At 41.7% G+C, this 18,405-nt stretch overlaps 1 protein-coding gene across 1 annotated transcript in view; it reads right to left on the reverse strand.

Moving 5' to 3' along the window:
* Positions 1–18,405, reverse strand: part of CCDC170 (coiled-coil domain containing 170) — a 54,802-nt gene that overhangs the window by 26,189 nt on the left and 10,208 nt on the right. The window contains exons 3-4 of the mRNA XM_063308517.1: positions 11,065–11,321; positions 3,076–3,220 (exon numbers count right to left, since the gene is read on the reverse strand). Of these exons, the coding sequence (XP_063164587.1) occupies positions 3,076–3,220; positions 11,065–11,321 (402 nt within the window). The remainder of the gene's footprint in view (positions 1–3,075; positions 3,221–11,064; positions 11,322–18,405) is intronic.

Raw genomic sequence — 18,405 nt, forward strand, 5'->3', positions numbered from 1 at the left:
TTTAGGCTAGTCAGCTTTATATAATTATAGCCCAGGCTCAAAAGGCAGCCTAGATTTTGTCTGGTAGAACAGTAAACTTAATGGCTGAAACCATTAACCATTCATTGCAGTCTAGATCAAAATTAGGCATTAAGCTACGCCAAACATGCCCTGAAACACCTCAGGGACTGAGGGAGGGCTCAGACAACATTCCATGCCATGATCTGTTACATAAGTCACAATTTTTTAGGGTCACCTATTGTGTTAAACCACAAGCTCTGGTTCATAAACCACAATGGCTGGTTTTATACAGCATGCTAAGCCACAACACCACATTATGGCTTATCACAACGCATGGGCCCAGTTATTGTCTTCATTCCCTGTCTTATTGCCATAATTACATCCTTCTTTTCTTCTACTTCTTTGAAACCGAAGCTGCCTGTCTGAAAACATTCCCAGTGTTTTTCCCAGACTCACTACATGTAATGGTTTATTTATGGTAATTATAATAGTAATGCTTTTATTAGACTAAAATATTATTTTAATATTTTTATTACAATAGCTTAACTTGTGCTGTATCTGGCATTTCTTTAATTGATTTTATTACAGCTCTGTTCCACTGAATACAATCCACTGAAAACGAGAAACTTGATGTGATGCCTTTTGCCCACTTAATATTTCCTATGATTACGATGTCTGAGCTGCTTGTGGTTTTTTCCTGGTTGTTTTAGATTTGTTTAGAAATTATAAAATCTTACTGATGTGTTAAAAGCTGTAAGCACTTTGCTGAATGCCCAGGAGGAAGAGGAATTACCATTAAATACGTAAAGGAGAAGAATGTGCAATAGTGGTGAAGGGTTGCCCCTTTTAGTCTGTCCCCTGCTGTCCCCTACTCTGTGGTTTCATCAATCCTGAAGATACTGATTTTGAATGTCAAGTAAGAAAGTAAGAAAACAAGAAAACAACAGCTGTCTGTGATTTAATAATCCCTCTCTCTGCTGCATTGTCAAATATAGCAAAAACCCATCTGGGCAAAAGTGAAGAAGTGTTCAACAGACTCCCCTTTCTTTCTAATTCCAAGCAGATTAAAATGAAAAAAATAAATCTAGTTAAGACAAATTTCTGTGGGTTAGCAGAACTTCTGATCTGGATAGAGGTCTACAGTCAATTTCAAAAGGGATTACCCCCAAGGATGAGGTAAACTAGAGCTGCCAGATCTGGGCTGCAAAAATCCAGATCGCAACTAGAGAGCAGCAAACAGTTCAGTGTTTCATATTTCTTTGCTGCCATTTGATCGTTATTTCTGATCTGGCAACAAAAGTTAAACAGTCTGAAGATACTTCTACTTGTGCTGAAGATCTGAGCTCACAAATGTCTTTTACTTGCTTAGTTAAACTTGCCAGCTGCGACCTTATTTAAAGGAAGAAATCTGGCTGCAGTTAACACAAAATGGTCACATCCAGACCGGATTATTATTATTTACTTTGAAGAGCTCAAAACAAATTAGAACCGTTGGCTGATACATAACTCAGAATGCATGTGGGAGCTAGGTAGGTTGATCATATAATATCAATTTTGCATTATTTACGAGGCTAATTCAAAAGTGCAAGTTCTAGCACTTAAAGCCGTGAATTGGTTGGGAATGTGTTTTTATTCCCTGGGCACCTACAAACCTGCCCAGATAGCAAGAATGGCTTCAACAGCCTTGCTCTCAGACCCACCAGGAACTCTATTGGGGTTGATCATCTAACCAGAGAGGGGAATACCAGATGTGTCAAAAGGCTATTTTATTGTTCTGTTAGATCCTGAATAAAAGCTAACAGACACTTCCAGAAATGAATGCTGCTAAGAGAACAGGCAGTTGACAGCTACTTGGAATAAAGTGAGAGAAAGTAAAAGAGAGAAGAGAAGAGAAGAGAAGAGAAGAGAAGAGAAGAGAAGAGAAGAGAAGAGAAGAGAAGAGAAGAGAAGAGAAGAGAAGAGAAGAGAAGAGAAGAGAAGAGAAGAGAAGAGAAGAGCTACTCTGGAGATTGTTGTAAGTCATTCTGCAATTAAGCAAGGACAAAGGGTTGGATTGGTGTAACTCTTTAAAGAAAAAACTTGTAAACCATTCTATCCGTTCATGTAATTTTTCTTGAATACAACTTTAATTGTTCATGATCTCTAAGATACTATCTTACCAGGAAAGGAGCAGATAAGACAAGCAATGTAACATCAAACCTCAATGTATGATCTCTGCGCTTATTATTTTGGGATAGTGGCAGACAGCTGTCCCTAGAATAAGCTTGGATTAAATTATGCCATATCTATCTGAATAACACCCAAGATGAAGCTTCTTCAGTACCAGAGGTGGACCCTTAGGACTCAGCCTCACTGCAGCAGAGATATGCCCCATTAATTGTTTCCATAGGACCTGTCCTCATGATGCAGACTTCGCCTCATCCCCAGCCCCCACCCTGGAGGCAGGCACTTGTTCCCATTTGCCGATGCCCACCACACTTAAAGGAGAGCAACCAGTAATGCTTTTTCCTGCTGGCTGGTGACACTGATGGAAGGGGAAATGAAGCCAGGGGAATCTACTGATTGCTGCCCTTAAGGTGTAAGAACAGGATCATTCACAGGCTTCATTACTGAGGCAGATTAGAGCTCAAATATCAAGACAGGATAGTGCAAATTATGCTGGCATATTTTTCTCCTGACCCAAGGACTGGAAGAATGCACATTAGCACTGCTAAGGTTGTAGAACAGTCTTCCCTAATAACATCCCCTCTGGCAGCTTTAAGCAGCCCCTGAAGATTTCATTTCTATCCCTCCTAACTTTTTATTATCCTTTCTCCTGGCCCATGATGTTTTCAGGTTAATACTGTATTTAATTAAAACAACAACTTTTTTACAGTAAGGGCCCACGTGAGGGCCTACAGTAAAACCCAGGGTGGAAATAAATTTAATAAAACTCCTGGAAGAAAGGTCGTACATCATGTTGTTTCATTCACAAGATTGCAGTTAAATAATGGATGTCTTAAGGAGCTTTGCTGCTATTTCTGCAGTTTAATTTGAAGAGGCGTATTTTATTATTATATAATTTTTAAAGGAAACCTTGGAGAGCAGAAGTTCTGGTGACTCTTCATTTCCTCTTATTCCCAGTTCCAGAAGGTGACAAAGTTGTGCAATGAATTCATTTTGTTCCCTGCTGACTTTAGATGCATGGGACTTGCTTTCTTCAGATATATTTAAATATTTTCTAATTAGGATACAAAACAAAGCAGAAATAATATTAATTTTATATGTAAGAAAAATATAACCCTTTATCATTGTTGCTTATATTAACTGTATCATGATACCATTATGTCAGACCAAAAATACATAATTTCATTAATGTAGTTAAACATAATGTATATCTATCACATCTTCAGCAAGGGATCGTTACCTTGTCGTGGTGCTGGAGCTTGAGCACCTCAATGATGCCATGAGCTAAACCGTGAAGGGCCAGCCAAGACGGGAAGGTCATGACAGAGAGGTCAGACTAAATGCGATCCCTGGGGAAGGTAATGGCAACCCACCCCAGTATTCCTGCCATGAAAACTAAATGGATCAGTACAACCAGAGATATGTCGGTATACCATCGGAAGATGAGACCCCCAGGTCAGAAGATGGTCAAAATGCTACTGGGGAGGAACAGAGGATGAGTTCAACTAGCCCCAGATGTGATGACGCAGCTAGCTCAAAGCCGAAAGGACGGCTAGCGGCCGACGGTGCTGGTGGTGAGCGGCGAATCCGATGTTCTAAGGATCAACACACCACTGGAACCTGGAATGTAAGATCTATGAGCCAGGGCAAATTGGATGTAGTTATTGATGAGCTGTCAAGATTAAAGATAGACATTTTGGGCGTCAGTGAACTGAAATGGACTGGAATGGGCCACTTCACATCAAATGAACACCAGATCTACTACTGAGGACAAGAAGACCACAGAAGAAATGGAGTAGCCTTCATAATTAATCGTAAAGTGGCTAAAGCAGTGCTTGGATACAATCCAAAAAATGATAGAATGATCTCAATTTGAATTCAGGGCAAGCCATCTAACATCACAGTGATCCAAATATATGCCCCAACCACAGATGCTGAAGAAGCTGAAGTAGAGCAGTTCTATGAGGATCTGCAGCACCTACTGGACAACACGCCTAAAAGAGATGTTCTTTTCATCACAGGAGACTGGAATGCTAAGGTGGGCAGTCATATGACACCCGGAATTACAGGTAAGCATGGCCTGGGAGAACAAAGCAAAGCAGGACACAGGCTGATAGAATTTGGCCAAGACAACTCACTCTGCATAACAAACACTCTCTTCCAACAACCTAAGAGACGGCTTTATACATGGACTTCACCAGATGGACAACACCGAAATCAGATTGACTACATCCTTTGCAGCCAAAGGTGGCAGACATCTATACAGTCGGTAAAAACAAGACCTGGAGCTGACTGTAATTCAGATCACGAACTTCTTATTGCACAATTTAGGATCAGACTCAAGAGATTAGGGAAGACCCACAGATCAGCTAGATATGAGCTCACTAATATTCCTAAGGAATATACAGTGGAGGTGAAGAATAGATTTAAGGGACTGGACATAGTAGATAGGGTCCTGGAAGAACTATGGACAGAAGTTCTCAACATTGTTCAGGAGGCAGCAACAAAATACATCCCAAAGAAAGAGAAAACCAAGAAGGCAAAATGGCTGTCTGCTGAGACACTAGAAGTAGCCCAAGAAAGAAGGAAAGCAAAAGGCAACAGCGATAGGGGGAGATATGCCCAATTAAATGCAAAATTCCAGAGGTTAGCCAGAAGAGATAAGGAATTATTTTTAAACAAGCAATGCGCGGAAGTGGAAGAAGACAATAGAATAGGAAGGAGAAGAGACCTCTTCCAGAAGATTAGAAACATCGGAGGTAAATTCCAGGCAAAAATGGGTATGATCAAAAACAAAGATGGCAAGGACCTAACAGAAGAAGAAGAGATCAAGAAAAGGTGGCAAGAATATACGGAAGACCTGTATAGGAAGGATAACAGTATCGGGGATAACTTTGACGGTGTGGTCAGGGAGCTAGAGCCAGACATCCTGAAGAGTGAGGTTGAATGGGCCTTAAGAAGCATTGCTAATAACAAGGCAGCAGGAGATGGCGGCATCCCAGCTGAACTGTTCAAAACCTTGCAAGATGATGCTGTCAAGGTGATGCATGCCATATGCCAGCAAATTTGGAAAACACATGAATGGCCATCAGATTGGAAAAAATCAACTTATATCCCCATACCAAAAAAGGGAAACACTCAAGAATATTCAAACTATCAAACAGTGGCACTCATTTCACATGCCAGTAAAGTAATGCTCAAGATCCTGCAAGGTAGACTTCAGCGATTCATGGAGCGAGAATTGCCAGAGGTACAAGTTGGGTTTAGAAAAGGCAGAGGAACTAGGGACCAAACCACCAATATCTGCTGGATAATGGAAAAAGCCAGGGAGTTTCAGAAAAACATCTATTTCTGTTTTATTGACTATTCTAAAGCCTTTGACTGTGTGGACCATAACAAATTGTGGCAAGTTCTTAGCGGTATGGGGATACGAAGTCATCTTGTCTGCCTCCTGAGGAATCTGTATAACGACCAAGTAGCAACAGTAAGAACAGCCAACGGAACAACGGACTGGTTTAAGATTGGGAAAGGAGTACGGCAGGGTTGTATACTCTCACCCTACCTATTCAACTTGTACGCAGAACACATCATGCAACATGCTGGGCTTGAGGAATCCAAGGCTGGAGTTAAAATGGCTGGAAGAAACATTAACAATCTCAGATATGCAGATGATACCACTTTGATGGCTGAAAGCGAAGAGGAACTGAGGAGCCTTGTGATGAAGGTGAAAGAAGAAAGTGCAAAAGCTGGCTTGCAGCTAAACCTCAAAAAAACCAAGATTTTGGCAACCAGCCTGATTGATAACTGGCAAATAGAGGGAGAAAATGTAGAAGCAGTGAAAGACTTTGTATTTCTAGGTGCGAAGATTACTGCAGGTGCTGACTGCAGTCAGGAAATCAGAAGACGCTTAATCCTTGGGAGAAGAGCAATGACAAATCTCGATAAAATAGTTAAGAGCAGAGACATCACACTGACAATGAAGGTCCGCATAGTTAAAGCAATGGTTTTCCCAGTAGTAACATATCGCTGCGAGAGCTGGACCATAAGGAAGGCTGAGAGAAGGAAGATAGATGCTTTAGAACTGTGGTGTTGGAGGAAAATTCTGAGAGTGCCTTGGACTGCAAGAAGATCAAACCTGTCCATCCTCCAGGAAATAAAGCCAGACTGCTCACTTGACGGAATGATATTAAAGGCACAACTGAAGTACTTTGGCCACATAATGAGAAGACAGGACACCTTGGAGAAGATGCTGATGCTAGGGAGAGTGGAGGGCAAAAGGAAGAGGGGCTGACCAAGGGCAAGGTGGATGGATGATATTCTAGAGGTGATGGACTCGTCCCTGGGGGAGCTGGGGGTGTTGACGACCGACAGGAAGTTCTGGCGTGGGCTGGTCCATGAAGTCACAAAGAGTCGGAAGCGACTGAACAAATAAACAACAAATCACATATTGCTCCATGATTTAATTAATTGTATTCTAAACTGTGAATATATAACAGAACAGATAACAGAATAAGAGCCAGTTTGGTGTAGTGGTTAAGGCATCAGGCTAGAAACTGGGAGACTACAAGTTTCCAAGAAAACTGCAGCAACTAGTCCAGGCAGTTGCCAGGATTGACTTGAACACACCAAAAAAAAAACTCCAGAGGATGTAGATTCCTTTCTCCCCCCTATTATGAAAGAGTTGTGTGCTGCTCAAGGCTGATCTTGCTCTTCCATTCTGGTCTCAGGAATCAGAATGGCCTCTCCCTGAAACGGGCCATAGTCAAAATGGATCTGCGATAATATAAAGGGCTGCATACAGTAACTGCTCCTTTAAGAGAGAAAACATTGCTCCCTAAAGCCCTCTATACTTCCACTATGCATTCTTTCAGTCAATGGGAAATTATCCCTTTGTTCCCATTTCATTCTACTGCTTTACCAAGTAAGGATATTAACAGTGTCTCGGATTTCTGCAACTGAAAATATCCTGTCCAAATAAAAGCAAAGTCTGCTATCAACAACCCACTTATGCTGGGCACACTCCTGAGAGTCAGACTGATGAAGGCAGAATGAGATAGAGAAATTTCTTGAGCTCTATGGAGCAAGAAACGTAACTCTGGAATGAAGGAGGAAATTGGCCTAAGGACCATCTTATCATTATGAAAAATACACAAATGGAAATTAGCAGAAAGTGCTTCCAACTATGAAACTTATCTAACAGAAATTTCAGCAAACTCTAAAGCCATCTTTAATCATAACAATTTATGAGGTCATGTAGCCATAGATTAAAGAAGTTTCTTCTAAGTGTCAAAAGAACCCAACTGTGGTTCCATGTAAGGAATCTATGCATATGCTTTTAATATGGATAAGAAAAAACATATTTTCCCTGCACACTTCAGCATTTTATTCAAAGCGTCTGTCAAGCAATTTACATTATTGATGCTCAGACCTTTAACAAAACCTTTTCTCCCTTAAGGAAATCAATGTCTGCAAAGAGCTTGTATGATGATGATGGACCTTTATTCTTGGCCATAACTCCTTTTAGTTGAAGCTAAAGCTTTCTGAGAAGAAAGCAGTGTCTTCAGAATCTCTGCTGGGCAACCTCTGCTGACACTGCTCTTCAGCCTCTTCAGTGGTATCCTCCAGTAATTGTGACCCCCGCATTCTAGGAATTTTGGAAACCAAAGATGCCAGTGCCATTAGGTGCCACCAAATCATCTGGGTTCTTTTTTGTCTGGCTTTCTCAATTATTCATTTATTTATTACATTTTCGGGCCACCCAACACCAGACCATTCTGGGCAGCTTACATTTTAATAGAAAGAACAGTAAAACAAACCAAAAAAGATCATATACATTCAGAAGAAATAGATACGACATTCCGCTCTTCATGACAGTCAGGTTCAAGCAATTCTTCAATGCCTTCATAACTACACCCTCTATATTCAGCAAAGGAAACACAACTTTGATCTGTGTTGGAGTATTTAAAAGGCATTCAGATGCATCCATCCAAGATAGTGTCAGACATTACCCAGTAGGCAGGACTGTAACCAATTAGGAAAGCTCACAGGAATCCAAGAATTTCTGATTAAGTCATTGTTAAGAATGACTTAAGAAAGGTTGGGAAACCATATTTTAAGAATACTAGCAACTGTTGTGCTTCATAAGCAAGACACACAAACACACACACAATATTCATACCCAGCTTCTTTTGCAGAGGACAACTGGTTTCCATCTGTCCCTTGTTTCTGTGATTTGCTATTGTGTTATTTTTTACTTACTGTGTGAAAACAAATTATCTTCCTTCCCTCATACCTAGAGGAGCTTGGAGTTTCTGCCCTCTCTCCATCCCTGATAGTTGACTAAGGAAGGAACTTTGATTCTCCCATAGTTGCCCTTGATGTGTTTGTAAAGGTTGCAATACTCTCGGCCCTTCCAAGAGAAACTGGATTAAATGGAACGTCCATTACATCCCCCCCCACAAAAAAGTTAAGTTCTTCTTTGAGAAGTTGATGTCTGCCTGAAGTTCTTGTAGAAAGTGAGACCTCTGGGAAGGGTGGGGCAGAATCTGGTAACAGTTGTAGGTAGTAGCTGTAAGATGCCTGAATAGGTGACTTGTAAATAGAAGAATGAATGGAGTTGTTATATGTGGACTTGGCCATAGACAGCAGTTCAGGCCAGTTGTTCTTCCTGATAATTCATATATTAACAAAGATGTTGCTCCAAGGTAACATTTGTCCCCACTGTTTCATCACTGGATTGTGGATGAACAGCTGAAGACAGTGTAGTAGTATCCAAAAATTGAAAAAAGGCCTTCCAAAAATGGGCCATAAACCGGGTGTCTCTATGCAAGGTAAGATGAAGGACATGCCTCAGTGCTGGAAAACATGGCTGACATAGAAGCAAGCACTCTCTGGCCTCAGCATGGAATGAAATGAGCAATCTTCAAGAAGAGATCCATGACAACAGTATAGTGTCTAGATACCCTTGATAGATGGTAGATTAGGGAAAAAAATAATGAAACAGTATCCAAAGGCCCCAAGGGGAGAAGAGAAGTTGCAACAGACCAACTGATTTGGCTGGTAAATGCTTGGCATGACAGTAGGTGTAACAAGGACTTGACTTGGGTCCCCTTCCAGGACTCTTCTGGTCCACCTCAGGTTTCTTAGGAGGTAGACTTTTGGTCTTCCTAGGTGTAGAAGAAAAGGAGACCCACCACTCTTCTGGATTCAGAAGAAGGGCCTGGAATCTCTTTTCCTTTTGTGCTTTCTGGGGGATGAGAGAGGCCTAGATTTACTATAAGCTTCCTGTACATCTCTGGGTCTTCCTGGACAACTATATCCTTAATAAGTCCTCTGAAGTGGGCATCCTCCTGGAACTTTTCTGAGATGGCATTAAGAAGTCACTGACTACTTCCACCCCCTTTCTCATAACATGCTGTTTAAGAATATATACTCTACTCATGCTTTCTTCCCATGGGATGGTGCTGGAACTCTCCTCATTACTGCTCTCACTGTGCACCATCAGGTCTGCAAGGATTAACGAGGTGTGATTCCATATCCAATAACTTTCCTGACAGGGAAGGGGAGGATAAAAGTGGTTTTGTATTTTCCCAGGTTCTGGAAAAGAAAATCACTGCCTCTATGGGTTTATTGCTGAGGTAATTGCCCATAAGAGGTCCATGGAGGAATGGAAGCAGCTGCTTATATTGGAGTTGTTTTTCTGTACAGCATAATCAGAGGCCAGACTGATTCCTGTCTCTAATTAGACAGACAAGGAATAGCCCATCAGACCCTCTCCCTGTGGGATACTTACTCCCCTAACTGGATGTGTTAGAGAGGGAGAAGAGGACACTAAGTTAAAAAAAAAAAGGAAGAAAATGATTCAAACCTATTGTGCTCTTACAAGTTCCAGACCCAACTATTCTGTCCAATAGGCAGGGCTAGGCTAAAGATTCAGGATAACCCCTGTGTTTCAGAGAGGCAAGATTGTCGTGATAGAGCAGCATTTCTCAGACTTGGCAACTTGAAGATTTGTGGACTTCAATTCCCAGAATTCACATCTTCAAGTTGCCAAGTTTGAGAAACACTGAGATAGACCCTACTGTGTGTCATTCCCCCCAAAAAATGTCCTCTGTGGGACTCTCAGGCACACAAATTAATGAGATATGAGAAAAGACAATGAGAAGTCAGTTACATAATGACCTCAAAGCAGCAATGGGGAAATGTGAGTCCCCAACTCTCCCCAACTCCCCTTTTATTCTCCCATTCCATCTAGGTTTCTCATGACTTTAAACAGTTCCAAATTTTCCATTTAAAAAAGCCCTGAGAACTGGAGAACAGAGAATGTTCATGATCCAAAGAAGTTAAATAAAAATCTCCAAGTCTAAAACTTGTACTTTACATCCAAAGTGAAACTAATACTAAACAGGTGCTCATGATACAACATACAGTGCTTTGAAAAAGGCTTTTATATCACAGTAAAATACTTCCCTTCCTCAGTAATGAGATAGCTCCCACTGCCATCAGAGAAACAATGTAAATCCAATTTTTTTTCTTATGACCTGGGTTGAAACCCAAGTTTTAGTTCGTTTCATTTAGGTAAAATTTCTCCCGTATGATTCTGAAGGCTTGAGATGAGTTACAAATATAAAGTACACACAATACTTTCTCAGAAGAAAGTTCTAAATAGCATCCTACCTACTAACCTCTACACACACACACACACACACACACAAATATTTCCAATTTATTAAAGAAAATAAAAAGACAGTGGAAATATGCAAGTTTAGTCCTTATTTTAATAGGAGTTCCCCTATTTAAGCCCAGCACCTGCCACTTAACAATCATAACAAGTACTATTTTCTTCTGCTCTATGGCAATTATTTTAGGTTAAAAGGTAATGTTTTCTGCTGTTCTTACCTGATCTGCTCTTCTTGTTCATGGATTTTCTCCTTTAGTTCCAAATTCTCCTGGAGAATAGCCTGTGCTTTTAGCTCTGCTTGATGTTTAGAAATGGCAATTGTGTCAGATTCCTTCTCAAGTTCTTGGAATTTATGTTGCATAGAAGAAAGGAGAGAAGACTGGCGAGCATCATTCTCCTTGTAGCCCCCAACTTCAGCTTTGAATTCTTGGATAGACACTTCTTGTGAGGCTATTCTGGATTTAAGATCTAGAATCTACAAAGAAAAATAGGTAATGATATGTAAGAGGGCTAAAAAATATTAGTTGATGGTATTCTGTTTTCAAAGACAGATTTAATAGCATTATAGCACATGCATTCCGTGTATTGCTCAAGCAGTTGAATTTTCACTTGCTTTAAACATTTTGTATTTGATTAAAGAGCACAGCTAGTAGGCTGTGTAGTAGATGGACAAACTATCTGAATAACTATTTTCTTATAAAAGTTGCTGTTTATATTAAATAGATTCTGACAGAAACCTTAGTGGAATACTAATTACATGAGCTGTCTTCTTTGTGAATCCACTCAAATCTTAAAGCCTTTTTTCAGGAGTCATATTCTGAAAGTTCCCACAAAATCTGGGCCAGAAGAAAAGCATGCTATGATTGCTGGAATGCAATGGAACACACAGGACTTTGATTTTTTTTTTAAATGATGTTGTTGGGATTTATTATTGGAGAAACCATGGATCCACTGTATTTCCAATTTGTTGTGGTCTGTAGGTTACAAGCAATTCAAAGCACTTTATAACAGCAAGTCCTGGACATGGAATGGCAAAATGAGTTGAATTCCATTCCTAACAATGTTCGTCTTGGAATTTGAATTTGAATCTGGAGGAGAGTCTGCAGCCAGTCAAATCTCTCAGCTCTTTGAAGCTGCTTAAATATTGCAGAGTCTTCTCTCAGGCGGAAGTTGATATTCAAACTACTCTGCTAAAAAGAAAATTTAATAGGACTTCCTAGGAAGAATACACTTGTTCTGTGGCTCAGGAGTGGTTGGAACAATTGGACCAATATTCTTATACTCTAAATATAATACTCATAATTGGACTCTCTGGATCAGGGCCATGAATGAGTGATAAGGATTGCTTTCAGAAAACAAGATTAAAATGAAGTAAATATATAAATAACAAGTATCAAGCAAAGTGCAGTTCAGAAGATTTAAAAAGGGAACGTCAAACAAAAATATAACAAATTGCTTATATTTCACCACCTAAGCAATTAAACTTGTAGGGACGCGGTGGCGCTGCGGGTTAAACCGCTGCACTGCTGAGCTTGCCGATCAGAAGGTCGGCGGTTTGAATCCGCGCGACGGGGTGAGCTCCCGTTGCTAGTCCCAGCTCCTGCTCACCTAGCAGTTCGAAAACATGCAAATGTGAGTAGATCAATAGGTACCGCTTCGGCGGGAAGGTAACGGCGTTCCGTGTCGTCATGCCAGCCACATGACCACGGACGGGTCTACGGACAACGCCAGCTCTAATGGCTTAGAAACGGAGATGAGCACCGCCCCCTAGAGTCGGACACGACTGGACTTTACATCAAGGGAAACCCTAATCAATTAAACATTATTATGTGCAATAAATGAAAATATTGTTTAAGGAAATTAACAGAATGGGTTTTCAAACAGAGTTTGAAAAGCTTGAAAACAAATAATAAATATTTGCCTTGTGTTGAAGCATTACATTTTCCTTTGAAATTTTGGGATCTACACTTAATACGTAAACGCAATGAAATAAAAAAGAAAATTGCTTTTGACTCACACATTAATTAAATAGATCAGAGTCTGGCAAGAACAACTGCATCCATAACTCACAGTTAATAATTCATGCAGTAAATCTAGGAATTAGTATAGCATTCCATTTCAAGTATATGTACACAGACAAAAATCATACAAACAACAAAAAATCTAGACAACGAACCAACCTTGATAAGCACTTGTTCTTTCAGAAATAGTCCAAGTCTAAATTAAAACATTTTTTTTTGCCAGTAACCAATGGACTGTCTATTCTTAAAAACAGGAAAAAATTAAGAAACTTCAGAACTCTTTTCGTATGCAGTATTACTTGTCTGATGGCTAAGATTCCACTCTTCAACATGATGGACACAGTAACATGTCCCTCAGTTAGGCTTCAGTTCCATGTATTTCGGTATAAGGCCAAGAGACATTGAGAGACATCACTTGTGAAAAACTGGGCTGTAGCACAAGAACCTTCAGCAAGGATCGTTACCTTGCCATGGTGCTGGAGCTTGAGCACCTCAATGATGCCATGAGCTAAACCATGAAGGGCCACGCAAGGCGGGAAGGTCATCACAGAGAGGTCAGACTAAATGCAATCCCTGGGGAAGGTAATGGCAACCCACCCCAGTATTCTTGCCGTGAAAACTAAATGGATCAGTACAACCAGAGATATGTCGGTATACCATCGGAAGATGAGACCCCCAGGTCAGAAGATGGTCAAAATGCTACTGGGGAGGAACAGAGGATGAGTTCAACTAGCCCAAGACGTGATGACGCAGCTAGCTCAAAGCCGAAAGGATGGCTAGCGGCCGACGGTGCTGGTGGTGAACGGCGAATCCGATGTTCTAAGGATCAACACGCCATTGGAACCTGGAATGTAAGATCTATGAGCCAGGGCAAATTGGATGTGGTTATTGGTGAGATGTCAAGATTAAAGATAGACATTCTGAGCGTCAGTGAACTGAAATGGACTGGAATGGGCCACTTCACATCAAATGAACACCAGATCTACTACGTGGACAAGAGGACCACAGAAGAAATGGAGTAGCCTTCATAATTAATCATAAAGTGGCTAAAGCAGTGCTTGGATACAATCCAAAAAATGATAGAATGATCTCAATTCGAATTCAGGGCAAGCCATCTAACATCACAGTGATCCAAATATACGCCCCAACCACAGATGCTGAAGAAGCTGAAGTAGAGCAGTTCTATGAGGATCTGAAGCACCTACTGGACAACACGCCTAAAAGAGATGTTCTTTTCATCACAGGAGACTGGAATGCTAAGGTGGGCAGTCATATGACACCCGGAATTACAGGTAAGCATGGCCTGGGAGAACAAAACAAAGCAGGACATAGGCTGATAGAATTTTGCCAAGACAACTCACTCTGCATAACAAACACTCTCTTCCAACAACCTAAGAGACGGCTTTATACATGGACTTCACAGATGGACAACATCGAAATCAGATTGACTACATCCTTTGCAGCCAAAGGTGGCAGACATCTATACAGTCGGTAAAAACAAGACCTGGAGCTGACTGTAGTTCAGATCACGAACTTCTTATTGCACAATTTAGGATCAGACTCAAGAGATTAGGGAAGACCCACAGATCAGCTAGATATGAGCTCACTAATATTCCTAAGGAATATGCAGTGGAGGTGAAGAATAGATTTAAGGGACTGGACTTAGTAGATAGGGTCCTGGAAGAACTCTGGACAGAAGTTCGCAACATTGTTCAGGAGGCGGCAACAAAATACATCCAAAAGAAAGAGAAAACCAAGAAGGCAAAATGGCTGTCTGCTGAGACACTAGAAGTAGCCCAAGAAAGAAGGAAAGCAAAAGGCAACAGCGATAGGGGGAGATATGCCCAATTAAATGCAAAATTCCAGAGGTTAGCCAGAAGAGATAAGGAATTATTTTTAAACAAGCAATGTGCGGAAGTGGAAGAAGACAATAGAATAGGAAGGACAAGAGACCTCTTCCAGAAAATTAGAAACATCGGAGGTAAATTCCAGGCAAAAATGGGTATGATCAAAAACAAAGATGGCAAGGACCTAACAGAAGAAGAAGAGATCAAGAAAAGGTGGCAAGAATATACGGAAGACCTGTATAGGAAGGATAACAATAACGGGGATAGCTTTGACGGTGTGGTCAGGCAGCTAGAGCCAGACATCCTGAAGAGTGAGGTTGAATGGGCCTTAAGAAGCATTGCTAACAACAAGGCAGCAGGATATGATGGCATCCCAGCTGAACTGTTCAAAATCTTGCAAGATGATGGTGTCAGGGTAATGCATGCTATATGCCAGCAAATTTGGAAAACACAAGAATGGCCATCAGATTGTAAAAAATCCACTTATATCCCCATACCAAAAAAGGGAAACACTCAAGAATGTTCAAACTATCGAACAGTGGCACTCATTTCACATGCCAGTAAGGTAATGCTCAAGATCCTGCAAGGTAGACTTCAGCAATTCATGGAGTGAGAATTGGCAGAGGTACAAGCTGGGTTCAGAAAAGGCAGAGGAACTAGGGACCAAATTGCCAATATCTGCTGGATAATGGAAAAAGCCAGGGAGTTTCAAAAAAACATCTATTTCTGTTTTATTGACTATTCTAAAGCCTTTGACTGTGTGGACCATAACAAATTGTGGCAAGTTCTTAGTGGTATGGGGATACCAAGTCATCTTGTCTGCCTCCTGAAGAATCTGTATAACGACCAAGTAGCAACAGTGGGACGCGGTGGCGCTGCGGGTTAAACCGCTGCGCTGCTGAGCTTGCCGATCGGAAGGTCGGCGGTTCGAATCCACGCGGCGGGGTGAGCTCCCGTTGCTAGTCCCAGCTCCTGCTCACCTAGCAGTTCGAAAGCATGCAAATGTGAGTAGATTAATAGGTACCGCTTCGGCGGGAAGGTAACGGCGTTCCGTGTCGTCATGCCGGCCACATGACCACGGACGGGTCCTTACGGACAACGCCGCCTCCAAGGCTTAGAAACAGAGATGAGCACCGCCCCCTAGAGTTGGACACGACTGGACTTTACGTCAAGGGAAACATTTACCTTTACCTAGCAACAGTAAGAACAGACCATGGAACAACGGACTGGTTTAAGATTGGGAAAGGAGTACGGCAGGGTTGTATCCTCTCACCCTACCTATTCAACTTGTATGCAGAACACATCATGCGACATGCTGGGCTTGAGGAACCCAAGGCTGGAGTTAAAATCGCTGGAAGAAACATTAACAATCTCAGATATGCAGATGATACCACTTTGATGGCTGAAAGCGAAGAGGAACTGAGGAGCCTTATGATGAAGGTGAAAGAAGGAAGTGCAAAAGCTGGCTTGCAGCTAAACCTCAAAAAAACCAAGATTTTGGCAACCAGCTTGATTGATAACTGGCAAATAGAGGGAGAAAATGTAGAAGCAGTGAAAGACTTTGTATTTCTAGGTGCAAAGATTACTGCAGATGCTGACTGCAGTCAGGAAATCAGAAGACGCTTAATCCTTGGGAGAAGAGCAATGACAAATCTCGATAAAATAGTTAAGAGCAGAGACATCACACTGACAACAAAGGTCCGCATAGTTAAAGCAATGGTGTTCCCTGTAGTAACAAATGGCTGCGAGAGCTGGACCATAAGGAAGGCTGAGAGAAGGAAGATTGATGCTTTTGAACTGTGGTCTTGGAGGAAAATTCTGAGAGTGCCTTGGACTGCAAGAAGATCAAACCTGTCCATCCTCCAGGAAATAAAGCCAGACTGCTCACTTGAGGGAATGATATTAAAGGCAAAACTGAAGTACTTTGGCCACATAATGAGAAGACAGGACACCCTGGAGAAGATGCTGATGCTAGGGAGTTGTTGTTGTTTATTCGTTTAGTCGCTTCCGACTCTTCGTGACTTCATGGACCAGCCCACGCCAGAGCTTCCTGTCGGTCGTCAACATCCCCAGCTCCCCCAGGGACGAGTCCGTCACCTCTAGAATATCATCCATCCATCTTGCCCTTGGTCGGCCCCTCTTCCTTTTGCCTTCCACTCTCCCTAGCATCAGCATCTTCTCCAGGGTGTCCTGTCTTCTCATTATGTGGCCAAAGTATTTCAGTTTTGCCTTTAATATCATTCCCTCCAGTGAGCAGTCTGGCTTTATTTCCTGGAGGATGGACTGGTTGGATCTTCTGGCAGTCCAAGGCACTCTCAGAATTTTCCTCCAACACCACAGTTCAAAAGCATCGATCTTCCTTCGCTCAGCCTTCCTTATGGTCCAGCTCTCGCAGCCATATGTTACTACAGGGAACACCATTGCTTTAACTATGCGGGCCTTTGTTGTCAGTGTGATGTCTCTGCTCTTAACTATTTTATCGAGATTTGTCATTGCTCTTCTCCCAAGGATTAAGCGTCTTCTGATTTCCTGACTGCAGTCAGCATCTGCAGTAATCTTTGCACCTAGGAATACAAAGTCTTTCACTGCTTCTACATTTTCTCCCTCTATTTGCCAGTTATCAATCAAGCTGGTTGCCATAATCTTGGTTTTTTTGAGGTTTAGCTGCAAGCCAGCTTTTGCACTTTCTTCTTTCACCTTCATCATAAGGCTCCTCAGTTCCTCTTCACTTTCAGCCATCAAAGTGGTATCATCTGCATATCTGAGATTGTTAATGTTTCTTCCAGAGATTTTAACTCCAGCCTTGGATTCCTCAAGACCAGCTTGTCGCATGATGTGTTCTGCATACAAGTTGAATAGGTAGGGTGAGAGGATACAGCCCTGCCGTACTCCTTTCCCAATCTTAAACCAGCCCGTTGTTCCGTGGTCTGTTCTTACTGTTGCTACTTGGTCGTTATACAGATTCTTCAGGAGGCATACAAGATGACTTGGTATCCCCATACCACTAAGAACTTGCCACAATTTGTTATGGTCCACACAGTCAAAGGCTTTAGAATAGTCAATAAAACAGAAATAGATGTTTTTCTGAAACTCCCTGGCTTTTTCCATTATCCAGCGGATATTGGCAATTTGGTCTCTAGTTCCTCTGCCTTTTCTAAACCCAGCCTGTACATCTGGCAATTCTCGCTCCATGAACTGCTGAAGTCTACCTTGCAGGATCTTGAGCATTACCTTACTGGCATGTGAAATGAGTGCCACTGTTCGATAGTTTGAACATTCTTGAGTGTTTCCCTTTTTTGGTATGGGGATATAAGTTGATTTTTTCCAATCTGATGGCCATTCTAGTGTTTTCCAAATTTGCTGGCATATAGCATGCATTACCTTTACTGCATCATCTTGCAAGAGATGCTAGGGAGAGCGGAAGGCAAAAGGAAGAGGGGCCGACCAAGGGCAAGGTGGATGGATGATATTCTAGAGGTGATGGACTCGTCCCTGGGGGAGCTGGGGGTGTTGACGACCGACAGGAAGCTCTGGCGTGGGCTGGTCCATGAAGTCATGAAGAGTCCGAAGTGACTAAACGAATAAACAACAGCACAAGAACATTAAAATGCTTGTCTATCAGAAAAGGACCAAATGGAAGAAAAGAAGAGTCACTGTTGAAACTATACTAACAGTCCAAACCAGAACAAAC

Source organism: Candoia aspera, chromosome 1 (genome assembly GCF_035149785.1).
Source record: "Candoia aspera isolate rCanAsp1 chromosome 1, rCanAsp1.hap2, whole genome shotgun sequence".
NCBI lineage: Eukaryota > Metazoa > Chordata > Lepidosauria > Squamata > Boidae > Candoia > Candoia aspera.